This window comes from Sus scrofa, chromosome 13 (genome assembly GCF_054392235.1).
Source record: "Sus scrofa isolate SSC_HxYL_T2T_F1_AM1 chromosome 13, Sscrofa_HxYL_maternal_Yorkshire_Landrace_v2.0, whole genome shotgun sequence".
NCBI classification, from domain to species: domain Eukaryota; kingdom Metazoa; phylum Chordata; class Mammalia; order Artiodactyla; family Suidae; genus Sus; species Sus scrofa.
This window is the reverse complement of record NC_139395.1, coordinates 50,084,943-50,106,003: the sequence shown is the minus strand read 5'-3', so window position 1 is coordinate 50,106,003 and position 21,061 is coordinate 50,084,943. Positions and strand designations below refer to the sequence as shown.

General features: G+C 45.6%; 1 protein-coding gene across 34 annotated transcripts in view; it reads left to right on the top strand.

Moving 5' to 3' along the window:
* The first annotated feature begins 1,230 nt into the window (after positions 1-1,230).
* Positions 1,231-21,061, top strand: part of RFT1 (RFT1 homolog) — a 60,781-nt gene continuing 40,950 nt past the window's right edge. For 20 of the 34 annotated variants that reach the window (XR_014823237.1, XR_014823239.1, XR_002337566.2 and 17 more), the window contains exons 1-6: positions 1,231-1,329; positions 6,508-6,593; positions 8,329-8,445; positions 9,874-10,063; positions 12,911-13,012; positions 18,263-18,400. Coding sequence is in view for 3 of the 34 variants with exons in the window: in XM_021068956.2 (XP_020924615.2) it covers positions 1,267-1,329; positions 6,508-6,593; positions 8,329-8,445; positions 9,874-10,063; positions 12,911-13,012; positions 18,263-18,400 (696 nt within the window). In the remaining 31 variants the exon portion in view is untranslated. Of the gene's footprint in view, positions 1,330-6,507; positions 6,594-6,680; positions 6,909-8,328; positions 8,446-9,873; positions 10,064-12,910; positions 13,164-14,926; positions 18,401-21,061 lie in introns of all 34 variants that reach the window. The other 14 variants (XR_014823242.1, XR_014823243.1, XR_014823229.1 and 11 more) reach the window with 2 other exon arrangements.

Here is a 21,061-nt window from a genome sequence, read left to right as displayed (position 1 = left end):
AGCCCTCTTCCTGGTTTGCAGATAGCTGCCTTCTTGTTGTATCTTTACATGGAAGGGAGAGATTTCATCTCTCTCATCGCTTCTTACAAGGTCACTAATCCCATTCATTAAGGCTCCACTCTTATAACCTAATTATCTCCCAAAGGCCCCACCTCCAATTACTAACACATTGGTAGTAAATAGGGCTTCAACATATGAATTTGGAGAGGACACAAACATTCAATCCATAACAGATGCTACTGTACTCACAAAAGTCAGGACACTGGGGCCTGGGAGTGTAGACAGTGCCCTCAGGGGAAGGCACAGTGGGTATAGATGGCAGCAGAGCAAGGCGAATTAGGGTCTATTTGAGGAACCATAAGGGCTCTAAATGGCTAGAGCCTAGAATGTGTTGTAAAAGGGCAGTGAGAGCATGAAAGGTGGTTGAGAAGGTAGGTTGGGGTCAAATCACCCAAGGCCTAAAAGAGATAGATGGGGCTTCCTATGGACTGCAGAGCAGATGATAGGAACATAGACCAACAGCTGATTGTGTTGGGTGCTTTTTTTGAAGCACTTTCCTATCATTCTTCTGCTTTGTCATCACAATTGGTAGCATGCAGGCAAGAGAGGCAAATTTAGGATCAGGGGCCTGGGCTCTCCTCCACCTAGGTACAAGATGTGTATATATGAACAGGTCACATCTCCAAGTCTCACCTTATCCATCTCTGACAACAGGACCCAATTTTCAGCACTTCAGAAAGAATTACACAAAACCACACATGCGAAAATGCTGTATTTACTTTATGATCCTCAGTTCTTTCGTTGTAAAATTGCAATAATCCTGTCTAGTCTGATTCAGGGGGCTGTGGGTGCAATTTTATAAACAAAGGCCAACCAGCAAGAATCTCATTATGGATGCCAGTGAACAGTTCGCTGCTTTGGTACAGTCAGGGAAGTCAGTGTTTTCTTGGTGGGCTGGGAGCCTCAGGGAAGGGGCTTTGGCTATTTTAGCAGCATTTCTTAGTATGGTCACAGTATTTCACTTATCTTGGCACAGGGAGGTACAGGGACAAAAACCACCCGTTAGCGCAAGCACCAGAAGCGATACGGCGCAACTGCACTGACGCTTCGGAACCCGCCCACTTAAAGGGCCAAAACTTCCCGTGTCCCGCCCCCGCTGTACCCAAACCACCAATCAGCGAGCGAACTTCTCCGTGTCGCTATCTTCTAGCGACCAAGCCCGCTGGCGGCGGCGTTTCCTGGTGACTGAGCCCCAGCGCGGAGGCTATGAGCAGCCGGGAGGTCCTGGGCCAGGCGGCCCGTCTGGCCTCCTCCGGTCTGCTCCTGCAGGTACTCCGCCTGGCCGGCCCCAGCCCTTCCCGCAGCCGCGATTCAGGGAGGCGGCCCTCCGGCTCTTGAGAGCCCACGCCGGGGCAGATTCAGCCCCGACAACCTCTCCGCTACTACAGAGGGGTTCGGCGGGAGGCGGTGGCCGCTACTGCAGAGAGGGCACACCTGGGCCCAGAACTGGGAGCCTGGGTTCAGAATCCTGGCTGGGAGACTCTAAACAAGCCACTTTACTTTTGAGCATTATGTTTCCCATATAATGGGAATGGGGGAGGGTTAGATTAGGTGGCAGGGGTGTTCTAGAATCTGATATTTTTTAAGGCAATGGGTTTATTTTCTCCATGTCCCACACTTACCCTGAACACTTTTTCAAACTCTCTGAATCCCACTGAGTTCTGAGAGACAATATGATGTAGCTAAGAACAGGGACCTCGGCTCAAACAGGCCCGAATTGGAATCTTGGTTCTGCCTCAGTGATTGTTGCATGGCCCAGAACAAGCGACTTCACCTGCTAAGCCTCAGCTCCTCCCTCAGAAAACGGGGGTAATAATATTATCTAGCTCATAAAGTTGCTGTGAGGCTGGGTTGGGGTTATTTGGATAATTGCATTTGACACAGTAGTATGCTCAGGCACTTAGTACATGTTGGCTGCATCTTCCTTCTGGCAATGTGACCTTGGCCAAGTCACTTCCCCTCAGCCCTAATTTTCATCATCTGTTAGATATGGTACATGCCAGGTAGTCCAAATGGTATCATAGAAATTCTTTTAACCCTAAGACTAGGTTATTCTGAATCAAACTAAGGTGCAATTTCTCTGTCTCGTTCTTTTTTTTTTTTTTTTCTTGTCTTTTTGCTATTTCTTGGGCCGCTCCCGACGGCATATGGAGGTTCCCAGGCTAGGGGTCAAATCAGAGCTGTAGCTGCCAGTCTACGCCAGAGCCACAGCAATGCGGGATCCGAGCCACATCTGCGACCTACACCATAGCTCACAGGCGACGCCAGATCCTTAAGCCATTGAGCAAGGCCAGGGATCGAACCCGCAACCTCATGGTTCCTAGTCAGATTTGTTAACGAATGCGCCACGATGGGAACTCCCCTCTGTCTCATTCTTGAGCCATTCAGCCTTTCTTCACAAAGGTCCTGAATCCATCCTCTCCCTTAGGCAGCATTTCACATAGAGGTTTGGAGAAAGAACCAGGCAGACTGGGACTCAAGTTTGGGCCTTGTCATTAGATGCTTGCCCTTGGGGAAAATCTCTTGACTTCTGCAATCATCAGATTCCTCATCTTAAATGAGAACGGTAATGCAACCTCATAATGTCATTAGATTAGATGAAATACATAAGTGCCTGGCACATTATAAGTACTTAATAAATGTTACCTATTTTTATTATGGTAGTAGGAATTTTTTAAGTGGTCATTGTAAGGATGAAATAAGACAATCTATGTAAGCCATGTTAAAGAATTCCTTGCACAAGATATGTACTTAACATTAGCTATTCATCTAACCCTAAATTAGGTGAACCCTAAGTTACCTAGTTGTGGTTTTTTCTATTTCATGACATAAATAATTGTTTGAATTCAGTGCTTTATTCACAATGTTGATTGTTAAACTTTTGACGATATCTTACTATTAAGATTGGCTTCATAAGAAAAAAATAAGTCACAGCAGAAAACACCCTAGACTAGGAGGCAGGTGGCCTTACCCATAGGTCATGCTGGGTCATTTGCTTTCTTTGTGGGGAAATCACTTGGCACTGAGTCTCACTTGCTTCCTCTGCATTTATCAGTTGCTTTTTTTTTTTTTCTTTCTTTTTTTTTTTTTTTTGGCCTTTTCTAGAGCTGCTCCTGAGGCATATGGAGGTTCCCAGGCTAGGGGTCGAATTGGAGCTGTTGCTGCCAGCCTTCACCACAGCCACAGCAACTCAGGATCTGAGTCGAGCTGCGTCTGTGACCTACACCACAGCTCACGGCAATGCCAGATCCTTAACCCACTGAGCAAGGCCCGGGATAGAACCCGAAACCTCGTAGTTCCTAGTCGGATTCGTTTCCTCTGCAACACGATGGGAACTCCGACAATAACTTTAATGTTAACATAAATCTGGAGTTCCCGCTGTGGCACAGTAGGATCCGTGCCGGTAAGCAGGTTCAGTCCCTGGCCCAGCAAAGTCGGTTAAGGATCTGGCATTGTTGCACCTGAAGCATAGGTGGTAACTGTGGCTCAGATCAGATCCCTGGCCCAGGAACTCCATATGCCACAGGGCTGCACCCCCCCCCAAAAAAAATTTAACATAAATATGTGTATGTGGTTTTTTAAAAATAGCCTAATCTTTAGATTTCTTGGAGTGTTTTGTTGTTGTTGTTTTGTCTTTTGTCTTTTTTAGGGCCACACTCACGGCATGTGGAGGTTCTCAGGCTAGAGGTCTAATTGGAGCTGTAGCTGCCGGCCAGTGCCACAGCCACAGCAACGCCAGATCCGAGCCGCATCTGTGACCTACACCACTGCTCAGGGCAACACCAGATCCTTAACCCACTGAGCGAGGCCAGGAATCGAACCCGCCATCTCATGGTTCCTACTCAGATTCGTTTCTGCTACGTCCACAATAGGAGCTCCTCTTGGAGTGTTTTAATTCAGTCTTGTATGCTTTCTCAAATTACAGTGCAGGAGTTCCTGCTGTGGTGCAGTGGGTTGAGAATCTAGAGGCGAAGGTTCAATCCCTGCCCAGCACAGTGGATTAAAGGATCCAATGTTGCCAAGCCATGTGGCAGTTGCAGCGTAGGTTGCATCTGTGTCTGGGGTTCAATTCTTGGCCTAGGGAATGTCCATATGCTGCGGGTGCAGCCATAAAAAAAAAAAGAAAATTACAATGCAGATACTTTTCATAGTTTTGCAGTTACATTGTGTTCTGCAAGAATTTGAGAGCTTATTCTCTCTTATTCTTATTAACTCTAAGTCAGCCATAGTGAAAGTATTAATGCCTTTCATTTGTATGCATTTTTCAAAAGTGCTTTTACTTCTAAAATGTTGTTTGATCCTTGTTATTAACTTTGAGATAGGTAGCCTCACTTAACTGGGATTAAAACTGAGCTTACAAAAATTAGAAGATGATGGGTTCAGCTAAACTGTGAGTTGAGACTCTCAGCTGAGTGTTTTTTCCATGAAGAGCTGCATGTTGGTTTCTGATCTCTAACATTGAATACAGAATTTGGTGTGTATGCATGTGCCTGCGCATTTCTAAGGAGAGGCCACAGACTTGCAAAAGGTTGCCTTTGACTTTGTAAATGTTAACATTGTGATACCTTGGCTTTGGAGACCTTTCTGCTCTGTGACACTTCAGGGTCAGTGCTGGCTTCAGTCTCTCCTTTTGGTCATCCTTTCTCTGGAGATTGGCCTCCTTTGATTGAACCTTCCAGATGGCAGCTGTTCACGTGCAACTCTGAGAGTGCTTGACACAGAAGTGATTTGTTATTTGCTCTGAAGTGCCCGTGATTTACAGCTGTGGTGATGCCAGATTGCAGAGGGGGAGTTATTTAGTGAGTGAGGTTTGTTGCTCCCCAGCCATTATCCCCATTTGGCAACCTCATTTAATTGCAACCTGTTTTTGTCTGTCTCATGGGAAGACTTCTTTGCTTGGGTGGTTTTCTTTCTTTTCTTTTTCTTTTTCTTAAGGCCCAAACCCGAGGCATATGGAGGTTCCCAGGCTAGGGGTCGAATCGGAAGTGTAGCCACCGGCCTATGCCAGAGCCACAGCAATACGGGATCCAAGCCACGTCTTCAACCTACATCACAGCTCATGGCAACTCCGGATCCTTAACCCACCAATTAAGGCCAGGGATCGAACCTATGTCCTCATGGATACTAGTCAGATTTGTTTCCGATGAGCAACAATGGGAACTCTCCTCAGGTGGTTTTCTTGAATCAACAGGCTTGAAAGTCTCAGGATACATCCTTTTCAAATGACGTTAGTTGGATAGCTATTTGGATAGCTGGATTGCTGTCTTCCTTTCCTCCCTAGTTTATATTATATTATTGGAGTTGTTGTTTAAAAGGTGTTTCAGCTCCTCTCTGGAAAGTGGCAGATATTCAGTAAATAAACACTGCCTTTTCTGTTTTCTTTTTATTTTTTTTGTCTTTTTGCCTTTTCTAGGGATGCTCCTGCGAGGCATGTGGAGGTTCCCAGGCTAGGGGTCTAATCCGAGCTGTAGCCACTGGCCTACACCAGAGCCACAGCAATTCGGGATCCGAGCCGTGTCTGCAAACTACACCACATCTCACGGCAACGCTGGATCCTTAACCCACTGAGCAAGGCCAGGGATTGAACCGTCAACCTCATGGTTCCTAGTCGGATTCGTTAACCACTGCGCCACGACGGGAACTCCCCTTTTCTGTTTTCTAATTGAGAAAACCAAAGTTCAAAGAGATTAAATGTCATTGTTGCATCCTTAGATATTTAGACCTTGTGATTCCTGGTAAGTCTGTTCTGTTCCTCACGTTCCCACTTGTCAAGTGTGTACTATTTCTAAACAGGCTGGAGGGAGGGCCAGTGTCCGGCCCTAACTAGAATTCCCTTTTTGACTCCTGGTGTGTCTGACTTTGCACCAAAGAAATTCAGTGAATCTGCTGGGGCCCCGTCTTCTCATCAGTAAATTAGGGAAATCTCTAAGTGCCTTCTTGGGTTCTTTGAGTATTGCTCAAGAGTGCCAAAAGACTGTAAGGAATGGAATCTCAGAACCAGTGCTGTCAGGTTGAGCATTTTAGAGAGAATCTCTCTGGCAAAGCTGCTGTATGTCGTTACATTAAGAAGAGCAATCAGAGTTCCCGTCATGGTGCAGTGGAAACGAATCCGACTAGGAACCATGAGTTTGTGGGTTCGATCCCTGGCCTTGCTCAGTGGGTTAAGGATCCAATGTTACCATGAGTTTCCAATGTTGCCATGAGCTGTGGTGTAGGTCGCAGATGTGGCTCAAATCTGGCGTTGATGCAGCGTAGGCCAGCGGCAACAGCTCGGATTAGACCCCTAGCCTGGGAACCTCCATGTGCCACGAGTGTGGCCCTAAAAGGACAGAAAAGAGAAAAAAAAAAAAAAAAAAAAAAAGAAGAGCAGCCACCTTGTGTTCTTTTCAACAAAGTAAACCTTCCCAAAATAGTTTATCCTTATGTATTTGTCTTCTTTTTCTGTAGGTGTTGTTTCGAGTGATCACCTTTGTCTTGAATGCATTTATTCTTCGCTTCCTATCCAAGGAAATCGTTGGCGTAGTGAATGTCAGGTAAGAAGGGGTGTACCCTGGCATTGTCTGCAACTCACATCCCCAGTTGTGTTTTCTTCAAACTCTGTACCTCTCTGTCACCCTCAGATTTTAGAAGCACAGACCTTTACCAGAAGCAGAGTGTTTCGGCAGTGGGCTGAAGAGGAGCGTGCTGGGATGGGGGGATGAGCAGGCGATGCTGCATTTAATGGACCCATGGAGTGTTTTCCATTAGTGACCCCCAAGTGCACGTTTCTCTACCAGCCGTTCTGGTGTGCCTGCTCTTAGAACCCAGGAGAGGAGTGGGAGTAATTCACTGCAAACACCAACTCTCAGGTATAATCCTGTGTTCTTGTCCTGCTGACAACAGAGGAGGCAGGAATTCTGCAGATTGTGAGGATGTGCTTCATAATTGCAGGGCTGGAACAGCCCCCTTCCCTCTCTCCTGGGTGAATATTATAATTGGAAAGTGTTAGTGGGGTGAGGGCTTGAGTCCTTTTCTTGAGTTCCTTGGAGGCTTTTAGAAAGCTGACTTGCTTTGTTTTTTAGACTCAGTTTGTTTCTTTTACTCTCCTTCTCTCTGTTCAGGGACACCCACACATATTCTGTCTTCACAAATGACACAAAAGTATATGAAGTGATGTGAGAGCTCAGTATAGCTCAGCCTCTCAGGTGTGTCTTCCTGTCCTGGTAAACAAGACAGTATGTTCCCAACAGCATTTCACATCTAATATTTACTGAGCGTATGCTCTTGGCTCTTTTCTTGGAGCTTAGTGCAGATTCTCCAACTTTGATAGACAAAGAAATCATCTGGTGAGCTTTGCCCTGAGTAGGGCTGAGGAGGTGCCTAGGGATCTACAGTTTTTCAAGGTAATTTTTGACTAGTTTTTCAAGGTAATTTTGATGTAGGGATTACATGTAAAGAAATACTGTTATAAAAGCAGGAAGGAAGAGGGCCAAGTCCTTTTAGACACTCAGACTTTAAAGCAGTTTGGGCCTCTCTCTAGCTGGCCTCCCCCAGGTGGGCAGATGCCTGCATTGACAGCCCTTATCTGGCCTGATTACCTGCTTAAGGTATGATCATCTCCTCATTTGAAGAGAAGCACTGGGTGCCAGGATGGTCCTTGGACAAGCTCAGATACCTTAGCCCTGGGCCATCCTCATTCTGGCTTCCTCTAGGCCACTGCCTGCTGAGGAGGGGAAACTAGCTACTCTTTGCCAAGGTTCAGGAGGGCCCACCCGGGTGCTGCCCACCTAGCAGGAACGCAAGCAAGCCTTGCCCACCTGGGTTCCTGCAGCCTCATTGCCTGTACTGAGATTCTCCACACAGCAGAGCCTCAGCTTCTTCCACGGGGGCCTTTGGGTAACCACTCTCAGGGTTCCCAAGAGGCCTCCTTGCTGTGTGGGGTCATATCTTGTCCTTTTTCCTCCTTGGTATTAGAGCCACACCTCTGCCTGTGGCCACACAGGCTGCAGACTTGAGCAGGGAGCGGGGGCGGGGGGAGCTGCTGTCACCATGGCAGTTTCTGTCCTACGCATAACTCTGTGGGCACACACTCTTTTGTTTGATTCCTGACTCTTATTGTGTGGATCATGTTAGTTGGGGAGGGGACACCTGTAGGAAACCATCCCCTCCCACCCCATCACCATCAGTGATTTGTGACCAAGACTTTTTCTCCTCCCGGTTGCTGGCAAAATCCCAGAAGTTGTTTCTGTGAAAAAACTAGATGTAGTGATTTCTGCTTCTCCTTCGCAGGCTAACACTGCTTTACTCGACCACCATCTTCCTGGCCAGAGAGGCTTTCCGCAGAGCATGTCTGAGTGGAGGTACCCAGCGGCACTGGAGCCAGACCCTCAATCTCTTGTGGTTAACGTGAGTTGTGCTTTGGCCAGAGACAGTTGCACGGAGGCAGGTGTCATAAGGGTGATAAGTTAAATAGCAGTGCTTGCCTAAAGCTGAATAGTCTCCAGCTTGGGTTTTGCAAGTGAGCTTCTGAGCCCTTGGAAGGAAGGGGAGAGTGTGTGTATAAAGGAGCTTCTTGGCTGTTTTCTCTCTGGGTGGCCAAGGGCCGAGAGAAGGCTCCGGGTAAGGGTTTCTGTGCCCAATTTCTAGCCCCATTTCCACCCTCTTTGGAGGTTGTTTCTACTGTTTTCATCCCCACTGGGCCTGTACCATCTTTTTTGGTCCTAATCTTTTTGTGCTTATGGTGTTTTCTGTGCTTTTAGCAGCTACTTATTATTTTTGAAAGCCTTTAAAGGTTTTCTTTATATCGTTCTTCAATTTTGTTATATTGATTTCATTTCTGAGCCTTTTAGAATATTCTTGAAGACCAAGTACCTCAGCTAAAAATTGTAATAGCTTTTCTGCACTTATATCCCTGCCAGGAGGGCTGCTAGTTAAAATGGTTTCCCAGTCCTGCCCTTGCATAACTCCTTATTACCTCGTGGAAATGACTGTCCTAAGGGCTGGTAGGTGTTATTTTATTAGAAAAATGACTGTTAACCTCCCAGTCATGCTTAAGGGCTTTCTGGTCACACACAAAGGGATACTGTGCACTGGACAGTCGGTTATTTGAGGTATAAGAACCACCTGTAAACTGTCCTTCAGTCATTCTGAGTGCAAATAGCAGGCATTCTCTGGGAGTTTTACTCACGAGTCAGAGTCACGCAATGGATAGGGGTGCAGCTTTGGAGGTAGATCGGGATCGGGTCCTGTTTCCACCCTTGACCAGCATGACCTTGGCCAAATTGCCCGATGGCTGTTAGCCTTAGTTTCCTCATCTTTTTAAAAATCATTTAATTTGATTTAATTAATTTATTTATTTGGGTTTTTTTGTTTGTTTGTTTTTTAGGGCTGTGCCCACAGCATATGGAAGTTCCCAGGCTAGGAGTCCAATCAAAGCCTTAGCTGCCGGCCTACACCACAGCCACAGCAATGCAGGATCTGAGCCGTGTCTGCAACCTACCCCACAGCTCACAGCAACGCCGGATCCTTAACCCACTGAGCAAGGCCAGGGATCAAACCTGCAACCTCATGGTTCCTGGTTGGATTCATATCCACTGCACCACAACGGGAACTCCTTGTCTTTTAAATGGGGATAATGACAAAGGATCATTGAGAGGAGTCAGTGAAATAAAGGGGGTGAATCATAGTGCCTGGCATGTGGAAAGTGCTTTAATAAGTGGCAGCTATTTTTATTATGACTGTATTTCTTTTCTGTCCAGTGTTACTATTTTAATATATATTTATTTTAATTTTTATATTTAGCATATTATGAAACATTTTTTTTCCCTTTTCTAGAGTCCCTTTGGGTGTGTTTTGGTCCTTGTTCCTGGGCTGGGTCTGGTTGCAGTTGCTCGAAGTGCCTGATCCTAATGTTGTCCCCCATTATGGAACTGGAGTGGCGGCGTTTGGTCTCTCAGCAGTGGTGGAACTTCTGGGAGAGCCCCTCTGGGTCTTGGCACAAGCACATATGTTTGTCAGGCTCAAGGTCAGTATGCCTTCTGCTGTGAATGAGAAACACAAAGACTAAGAGAAAGAGTATGGTTTTGTTTTTTGTTTTGTTTGTTTATTTATTTTTGCTTTTTAGGGCCACACCTGCAGCACATGGAAATTCCCAGACTAGGGGTTGAATCGGTGCTACAGCTGCCAGCCTATACCACAGCCACAGCAACTCAGAATCTGAGCCATGTCTACGACCTACACCACAGCTCACAGCAACGCCAGATCCTTAACCCACTGAGCAAGGCCAGGGATCGAACCCTCATCCTCATGGCTACTAGTCGGATTTGGATATGTTTCTGCTGCGCCAAAACAGGAACTCCCAGAAAGAGTGTTTTTTTAAAAAAATGCTTTTGTGGGAGACAATGGTCTTTTCAGATTTGTATCTGAAAGGATACTTGGAAAAAGGTAACATGATCTGTTCAGTTTATTAACTTGGAATTTGTCAGATGAACTTGGTTGAAGTTTACCTCTATTATACTATTAGTGAAGAATGGGTTTGCTCATAGGGAAGTTATTAGTTTTTTTGGGTTTTTTCCCTTTTGGCCACATCTGTGGCATATGGAAGTTCCCGGGCCAAGGATCAAACCTGTGCCACAGCAGTGATGAAGCCACAGCAGTGATAACGCTGGACCCTTAACCCACTGAGCCTCCAGGTAGCTTAGGGAGGTTATTAGTTTAAATAAGAATATAGGAGGACTATAAATGTTTTTCAGATTTTTCTAGTGCTTCTATTTAGTTGTATACTAATACTAACTTTTCATCTTTGTTTTTGCCTTTACATTTTAATTTCCAATATATGAAAGTTATACATCCTTATTCTCTTATTAGTTATTAAATTTTAGGTTTCACATTTCATTTTTCTTATTATATATCTGGTAAACCCAAGGCATCAGTTGTAAGAGGCCTTTGGATAATACTTGGTACTATTTACTAAGTTAATGAACCATCTTCAAATCTTTTAAACTACATGTACATATGTAAATGTAATGTAACTCATTTCCTTTAAAAGTATTTTTGATGGGAGTTCCTGTCGTGACTCAGTGGTTAACGAATCTGACTAGGAACCGTCAGGTTGCGGGTTCGATCCCTGGCCTCGCTCAGTGGGTCAAGGATCCGGCGTTGCCATGAGCTGTAGTGTAGGTCGAAGATGCAGCTCAGATCCTACGTTGCAGTGGCTGTGGCTTAGGCCGGCAGCTACAGCTCCGATTAGACCCCTAGCCTTGGAACTTCCATATGCTGCGGGTGTGGCCCTAGGAAAAAAAAAAAAAAAAAACAAGTATTTTTGGTGCCTGAATTAACAAAAACCATTCCTGAATACTATAGAGTTATCTTGTGTCTCCAACAGTTTAAGGATCTGGTGTCACTGCAATGGTATGGGTTGCTGCTCTGGTGACGGGTTTTATCCCTGGCCTGAGAACCTCCACATGCCAAGGGTATGGCCAAAAAATAAATAAATTAAAAAAAATTAAAAATAATTCCTGAATACTAAATAATCCTAGAAAATCTAATAAATTTAATTACAAATAAAGCAAAGCTTAAGATCTCTTGATCCTTTCAATATGGTAACTCAACCTAGTAATACAGTAAGACGCCATTCTTTTTTTTTTGGCTTTTTAGGGCCAAATCTGCAGCATATTGAAGTTCCTAGGCTAGGAGTCAAATTGGAGTTACAGCTGCCACAAGCCTACACCACAGCTCACAAAAAAGGCGGATCTTTAACACACTGAGTGAGCCCAGGAATCAAATCCTCATCTTTGTGCGTACTAGTCAGGTTCATTACCGCTGAGCCACGATGGGAACTCCCAAGACTCCATTCTTGAATCAGAAGTCTCAATTAACTCTTTAATTATACTTTTTTTTTGGCTATGCTCATGGCATGTGGAAGTTCCCAAGCCAGGGATCAAACTCTGCAGCAGCCCAAGCTGCACCATAAGGGAACTCTATATTAACTTTTCACCTTTTTTTTTTTTTTTTTTGTCTTTTTATGGCCGTACCTGCAGCATATGGAGGTTCCCGGGCTAGGGGTTGAATCAGAGCTACAGCTGCTAGCCTGCACCACAGCCACATCAAGTGGGGATCCAAGTCACATCTGTGACCTACACCACAGCTCACGGCAACACCAGATCCAAGCCATGTCTTTATCCTACACCACAGCTCACAGCAATGCCGGATCCTTAACCCATTGAGTGAGGCCAGGGATTGAACCTGGGTCCTCATGGATACGAGTCAGATTTGTTTCTGCTGAGCCACGACGGGAACTCCTAATAATTTTTTTTTTGGTCTTTTTGTCTTTTTTGTTGTTGTTGTTGTTGCTATTTCTTGGGCCGCTCCCGCGGCATATGGAGGTTCCCAGGCTAGGGGTCCAATCGGAGCTGTAGCCACCGGCCTACGCCAGAGCCACAGCAACGCGGGATCCGAGCCGCATCTGCAACCTACACCACAGCTCACGGCAACGCCGGATCGTTAACCCACTGAGCAAGGGCAGGGACCGAACCCGCAACCTCATGGTTCCTAGTCGGATTCGTTAACCACTGCGCCACGACGGGAACTCCAACTCCTAATAATTTTTTTTTTAACTCTAGACAAGTCTTTATTTATTTATTTTTAGGGCCACACCTGCAGCATACAGAGGTTCTCAGGCTAGGGGTCAAATCAGAGCTGTAGCTGCTGCCTACACCACAGCTCATGGCAATACCGGATCCTTAACCCACTGAGCAAGGCCAGGGATGGAACCTGTGTCCTCATGAATGCTAGTCAGATTTGTTTCCGCTGAGCCATAGCAGGAGCTCCCTAATAATGTTTTTAAAGTACACCTTTTACCTTGGGTTTACAGGTGATTGCTGAGAGCCTGTCAGTAATCCTCAAGAGCATCCTGACAGCTCTTCTCGTGCTGTGGTTGCCTCACTGGGGACTGTATATTTTCTCTTTGGCCCAGGTAAGAGTTATGGCTTTTAACTTTTGTGTAATCTGTGTTTCTTTGTCTGTTTTTTTTTGGTTTTTTTTGTTTTGTTTTGTTTTGTTTTTGTCTTTTGTCTTTTTTTTTTGTTGTTGTTGTTGTCATTGTTGTTGTTGTTGCTATTTCTTGGGCCGCTCCTGCGGCATATGGAGGTTCCCAGGCTAGGGGTCGAATCTGAGCTGTAGCCACCGGCCTACGCCAGAGCCACAGCAACGCGGGATCCAAGCTGCATCTGCAACCTACACCACAGCTCACGGCAACGCCGGATCGTTAACCCACTGAGCAAGGGCAGGGACCAAACCCGCAACCTCATGGTTCCTAGTCGGATTCGTTAACCACTGCGCCACGACGGGAACTCCTCTTTGTCTGTTTTTTACTTCTTGTTCCTGTTATTATGCCATTTACACCTGCGCTATTCATGCATGTGGAGAAGCCTGGAAGCTGTAGAAAAATGGTCTTGGCACTGCTTCATCTCTGGCTGCCATGTCTATTCTGCTGATACACTGAGACCACTGGGGACCTGGTGACCTGTCTCTGGGGACCTGGTGAGGGCCACATCCTGGCTTCGTTGTCAAACATAAAGACTCCCTTAAACATTCTATGGGCAAGCCCATATCAAACTAATCTTTGTCTGACAGTCTTTTGGAGGAGGGAAAAAGCAGTAAGGGGCTGGGGTGGGAATCAAATTGCCTATGTGTTATTTTCCCTGGGTTTCAATCAGTTGTTTTCAGAATAACAGGAAGCTCTGCCAAGCCTGCTTTAAACTTACACTGTAATCTCCCATAATTCAGAGGGCGTGAATCAAGTCATAGGAGGTATATTTTCAGTTTTAGCAGTTTTGGCTTCAATTCCATCTCATCATTTTCTAGTTCTACTTCATATTTCTTTTTTTTTTTTTTTTTTTTTTTTTTTGTCTTTTGTCTTTTGTTGTTGTTGTTGTTGCTATTTCTTGGGCCGCTCCTGCGGCATATGGAGGTTCCCAGGCTAGGGGTCCAATCGGAGCTGTAGCCACCGGCCTACGCCAGAGCCACAGCAACGCGGGATCCGAGCCGCGTCTGCAACCTACACCACAGCTCACGGCAACGCCGGATCGTTAACCCACTGAGCAAGGGCAGGGACCGAACCCGCAACCTCATGGTTCCTAGTCGGATTCGTTAACCACTGCGCCACGACGGGAACTCCTACTTCATATTTCTGATTCTATTAAAAACATAACAAGAGTACAAGTGCTAATTTTAAAAAATGAAACCTAAAATCAGATAGTTATCAGACCATCTTATAGCACAAAGTAGTTTGTAATTTTTCTTAATGTATTTTAAGACACGTTAGAATTTTTAATAATGATTTATGTAAAATTGTTTCCCATTTCCTAGGTAAAAATTGCAAATATTTCTGTGAGACACAGAAGAGCAAGATTTAGATATTAAAAATGAGAATTGCTTCCCAAAAGTAGCCACTTCGTATTTTAAGGACATGATAAGAGTTAACCTTAAGCTTTTTCTTAGGCATATTTTTGTTTTTTTAGGGTCAGAATTTTGGGAAAAGAAATATTTCATTAAACCATTTTGAAAATGATAATTTCTTCCTAAAAAGTAGCTTGCAACAATTGCATATCTTATATAAGTTATGTGTGATTATTTTTGCCACTTTTTTTTTTTGGCTGTGCCCCTAGCACACAGAAGTTCCTGGGCCAGGGGAGTTCCCGTCGTGGCGCAGTGGTTAACGAATCCGACTAGGAACCATGAGGTTGCGGGTTCGGTCCCTGCTCTTGCTCAGTGGGTTAACGATCCGGCGTTGCCGTGAGCTGTGGTGTAGGTTGCAGACGCGGCTCGGATCCCGCGTTGCTGTGACTCTGGCGTAGGCCGGTGGCTACAGCTCCGATTAGACCCCTAGCCTGGGAACCTCCATATGCCGCGGGAGCAACAACAACAACAACAAAAAAAGACAAAAATACAAAAAAAAAAAAAAAAAAAAAAAAAGAAGTTCCTGGGCCAGAAGGAACCTGTACCACAGCAATGACAATGCTGGCTGCTTAACTGGCTGAGCCACCAGGGAGCTCCTGCCACATTTTATTAGATCTAGAACTACAGTTCTCAGCATTCATCATGTGGAGGTTCCCAGGCTAGGAGTCAAATTGGAGCTGTAACTGCCAGCCTACCCACAGCCACAGCCACAGCCACACAAGATCTGAGCACCATCTGTGACCTATACCACAGCTTACAGTAACGCCAGATCCTTAACCCACTGAGCAAGGCCAAGGATCAAACCTGCGTCCTCATGAATGCTAGTCAGATTCGTTTCCAATGAGCCACAACGGGAACTCCTCATCATTGTTTTTGCTTGTTTGTTTAACTTTTTTTTTTTTTTTTGTCTTTATAGCTATTTCTTGGGCCGCTCCCGCGGCATATGGAGGTTCCCAGGCTAGGGTCTAATCGGAGCTATAGCCACCGGCCTAAGCCAGAGCCACAGCAACGCGGGATCCGAGCTGCATCTGCAACCTACACCACAGCTTATGGCAACGCCGGATCGTTAACCCACTGAGCAAGGGCAGGGACCGAAGAACCCGCAACCTCATGGTTCCTAGTCGGATTCGTTAACCACTGCGCCACGACGGGAACTCCTCATCATTGTTTTTGATGCACTCTCCCTAATAGGCTAGGAGGGCCATGAATGTGCATAGTTATTGGTTGATTCTTCTTGGAAAAGGTACTTACATATGACTTTCTGATTGTCATAGCTCCCACCCAGAATACATCATAAATCATATGTAAGCTAGGCCAGTTCTGAGTTTATTTGCATCCTTATCATAAGGCTTCTGAGAGGTCTTCTCTGGTACAGTCTCTGTCAGTATCTGTGGGGACACATCTAAGAGCCAACAGCACCTTATATCAGCAGTGAGCCCCGCCTACGGCCCTGGAATTCCTTTTGTCCAACCCACCTCTAGTGCCCCTTCACCCTAAGGCATCATAGTGCAAATAAAAGAGTCATTCTAGAATGTATAAAGAACTCTCACAACAGTGAAGAGACAAACCATCCAAAGAGTGGGTCAAAGACTTGAATAGCCATTTCTCCAAAGAAAATACACAAGTAAATGTCCAATAAGTACATGAAAAGATGCTCAACATCATTAGTCATTAGGCAAATGTAAATCAAATCCGTAATGAGATACCACTTTACACCCATTAGGATGGTAATTATTAATAAGATAGAAAATAACAAGTGTTGGTGAAGAAATGGAGAAATTGGCACACTCTTACATTGCTGGTAGGAATATGATATGGTGCAGCTACAATGCAAAACAATTTGGCAGTTCCTCAAAAAGTTAAATGTAGAATCGCCGTATGATCCAGTAATTCCACTCCTAGGTACACACTCAAAAGAGTGGAAGGCTGGTTTTCAAACAAAAATTGAATTTCAAACAAAAACATGAGTTTTCATAGTAACACTAGTCACAAGAGTCAAAAGGGGGAAACAACCCAGATATTCACCAATTGATGAATGGATAAACAAAATGTGGTATATCTATACAATAGAATATTATTAAGCCATAAAGACGAAATACTGATACATGCTACAACATGCATGAACCTTGAAAACATTGTACTAAGTGAAAGAAGCCAGACACAAACAGCCACCTATTATATGATTCCAGTAATATGTAATGTCCAAAATAGGCAAGTCCATGGAGGCAGAAAGCAGATTAGTGGTTGCCAGGGGATGGGGGGATAAAGAACGGCTGCTTAGTGTGTCCAGAATTTCCTTTCGGAGTGATGAAAAATGTTCTGGAATTAGATAGTGGTGGTGGTTGTACAACGTTGTAAATGTACCAAAAGCCACTGCATTATATGCTTTAAAATGATTAAAAAGTCAGTGTTATATAAATTTTTCCTCAATTAAGAAAGGAGGGAGTCGGGGTCCCATACTGGCTCAGCAGATTAAGAACTCAACTAGTATCCATAAGGATGCAGCTTTGATCCCAGGCCTTGCTCAGTGGGTTAAAATCCAGCGTTGCCGTGAGCTGTGGTGTAGGTCATAGACATGGCTTAGATCTGGCATTGCTGTGGCTGTGGTGTAGGCTGGCAGCTACAGCTCTGACTCAACCCCCGGCCTGGGAACTTCCATATGCTGCAGGCACAGCCCTAAAAAAACCAAAAAAAAAAAAAAAAAAAAAGATTTGGTGGGGGGGATCATGTAGTTAGGATACTCTGTGTAAAGAGATTGTTTCTATTCCCCAGGCTCTGGTCAGCAGGAAGATGGAAAGAGGCAGGGAAGGGAGCTGGAAGAGGGTGCTTATTGCAGAGGATGTTGGCATCTGGTGGTATGGCACCACAGTGCTGTTTGTGTCTTAAAGGGCTTGAGGCATGAAAGAGGAGGAGGGTGGGTGCAGGCATGGAGAGGCTTGGAGAGCAGAGGAGCTTACACCTCTACACTCAGACTCCTCTTAGTCCTTGCTCTGTGCCTTTACCACAGGAGCAGCCTTGGTGTTTCCATACTGAAAGTGGGGCCTGGAGGTCCCACTCCTTCTTGAGCTAGTGTGCACTGCTGTTCTTAGGGGGAAGGAGGGAAGGGAGCTTATGAGAGGGGGCTCTTTGGATACTCCTCCCAGCCTGCAAACAAAACCCCAGGCTGCTGCTCCTGGCCTGAAGCCATCAGTCTGTCCCAGTGGGAAGAGGGCGAGGGTGGGGCTCTTATCACCCCTTCCTTCCCCATCCCATAGTAGCTCTTGCCCTGCCTGAGCACCCAGCAGAGAGGAGAGCCAGAAGTTTAGTTCTGCTTTGAAATCATAATGCCACAGGTTTCCAGGGTTCATGGCAAATCCCCAGCCCTAGGTGATGGCCAGATCCCTAAGCTGGGACACAGGGATCCTTGCAGTGTGCCCCCTAGGCAGGAGAGCCGTCCCTTTGGCCAAATACAATCTTCTGAGAACGTATCTGACATTGCTGTGGTGGTGGCACTAGGATGCCCGTCTGTCTGCCTGTCTGCCTGGAAGGACTCCTGTTTCTCCCAGTCAGGTGAAATGTTGTGACTCCTTCCCCAGAGATGCTGCAGTTAAGCTGGTCTTAGTGAATAGTGCTGTTTTGCAGAGGTTGAGGCGTTGCTCAACAGAAAGTACAGTTAATTAAGACAGTTTTATTTCTTGACTGGCCTTTGAGGTGAAATTTATAGGCGTATCTTAATTATGCCTGCATTAAAGCCATGTAATTTAAACCCATTATTTTCTTTTTTCAGCTTTTCTTTACTGCAGTGCTGGTGCTCTGCTATGTTATTTATTTCACAAAGTTACTGGGTTCCCCAGAATCATCCAAAGGCCAAGTTCTTCCTGTCTCCAGAATGACAGATCTCTTACCCAGCATTACGAGAAGTAGAGTAAGTAATATATTTTGTCTCTCATCATTTTAATTTATGTTCCTGGTTATCCTTGAGGGAAAGAAATGACAACTTTATTGGTTACTGTTATAACAGTAAAGATAATTTGATGACTCATATGTATCGAGTGCTTATTATGTGCTCAGCCATTGTTTCTAAATCTCGGCACTATTGACAATTTGGGCCAGATTAACTTTTGCTGTGGGGGCTGTCCTGTGCATTCTAGGATGTTTGGCAGCATTTTTGATCCCACTAGATACCAGTAGCTGCCACCCGCATTTGTAACAACCCCAAATATCTCTGGACACTGTCAAGTGACCCCTGGGAAACAGAATTGCCCCCATTGAGAACCACTCTGCTAGGCCATAGGACAAATGATTTAAATACCTTATTTAATGCTTATAACAACTCTGAGGGGCTGACATTATTTCTGTTTGAGGGTTGAGGAACTAAGGCTTAGCAGCTAAATACCTGCCCAAGATGAGCATCAGAGTGAGGACAGGAGCCTGGCATGGCTTGAATTCCAGCAGAGCACAGGCTTTAACCACTATGCTCACTCTCTCTGTTCAGCTGTGACTCTTGGTTTCTCCCGGGACTGACCCCTGGCACAGACAGTCCACAGTGCTGACAGAGCAGGGATGGCCCCTGTAGAGTTCCTTCGTCTAGTGTCAGCTGGTGTCTTGGGATACCTGCTTCCCCACAGAGATCATTGTGGATTCCAGAGGACGATGCATGGGAGTGAGACATAATTTTCTACTCTACCCTTCAACTCTCTGTCCATTTGACTTTTATCTCCTGACTCTGGTGGGGTCAGTGCTGGTGTCTCCAGCCCAGGAGCTGCACCACACTGCCTCTGTACAGCTGCTCTGACCTGCTCCATCTGGCTGACCCACTTTCCCTTTTTCTTGTGCTTGTTTGCTCGCTGGATGTGGTGCACTTAGTTGGAGTAGGGCTTTTTTTTTTTTTTTTTTTTTTTTTTTTGCTTTTTAGGGCTGCACCTGCGGCATATGGAGGTTCCCTGGCTAGGGGTCCAATCGGAGCTATAGCTATCGGCCTACACCACAGCCACAGCAGTTCGGGACCCAGCTATGTCTGTGACCTACACCACAGCTCACGGCAACTCCAGATCCTTAACCCACTGAGCAGGGCCAGGGATCAAACCTGCAACTTCATGGTTCCTAGTCAGATTCGTTTCTGCTGCACCACAACAGGAACTCCTGGAGTAAGGGCTTTGACTGGACTTCTCCTTACATCTCTTGTGGTTACTTGAAAATGCGGTTTTGGGGACTTAGGTCTCAGAACTTAAAGAATCTTGTTATACAACTTTTCAAGAAAAACTAGATAATATGTAACAAAGCCAGATATGTTCTTATTTGTTAGATGAGAGCTCTCTACTCTGATCCACTCAATCTTACTTTTAGCCTAAATCACCATGACAGTTTTTGGTTACCGTGGTGCCTTATCTGCAGGCTTAGAGGATGAGGACTCTAGATCACTTCTCTTGCCTGGAGCTTCTGCCCCTTGCCCACAGAGCAGGTCTGAGAGTGCAGAAAAGCCCCAGCGCTCCCAGGCCCACCTGTACCAAGCCTGGCCAGCTTTTCATACTGGGCCAGTGCCTGCACCCTAGCAGTATTTTGGAAAGGAGCATTTGGGCCATTAATATAAAGAGGAGTTCCCATTGTAGCTCAGCAGGTTAAGAACCCAATGCTGTCTCACTGAGGATGCGGGTTCAATCCCTGGTCTCAGTGGGTTAAGTAAGGATCCAGTGTTGCTGCAAGCTGTGCTGTAGGTTGCAGATGTGGCTTGGATCCGGTATTGTTATGGCTGTGGCATAGGCCAGCAGTTGTAGCTCTGATTTGACCCCTACCCTGGGAACTTCTATATGCTGCAGGTATAGCCTTAAAAAAAAAGTACAGGCAAAGAGAGGGTAAGGAAGAGTCTGACAAGTGTGACTTTAACCCCCTGATGGGATCAGAACTCTGACCTTCAATTTCCTTATCTGTCAAATGGGCATCATAAGAGTACCCCCTCCGAAGGTGGTTGTGGAGTCAGATGAGATGGGACATGTAACGTGCTTAGCACTTACAAGTGGCCATCCATAAGTGACAGCTCATACCATCAGCACCATCTCACTGCTGCTCTAAGAGCATCCTAGCCAGGCAGACACTGCCTGCATTGGTGAGAGCTGAGCTGGTTAATCTGGCCATCTGTCCCAAGAGTTCCCATGCTCATATTGTCAGGGCAGAAGCCTCAACCATGAGAAGGGTGAGTGTATATGTCACACACAGTTTCACAGTTCCTGCTGACAGAGTGCAGCCCCTGCTGGGTGCTCTCTGGGTCAGACACGTAGGAAGGTGGCTGCCATGCCTCAGGGAGCTTCCTTTGCATTTGGAGGCAGTAGATACAGATCAGAAGCCTGCAGGACTCTTACCAGACCTCAGGGTCCTCATTTTTAAGGTGAGATTGTTAGTCTGTAGAACAGCCTGAACCTCTGAAGACTTATAGGATTCTGGGGAGGTGTCTGAACTCTGACAAAGAGCCATTTATAATAAATTTCATTGACTGCATGCTTATTCCGTGCCTGGCATTAGGCTAAGAAGTTTACTTGAACTTCTGTCCTTAATCCTTATAATAACCCTTTAAGATAAACACTATTGCCTC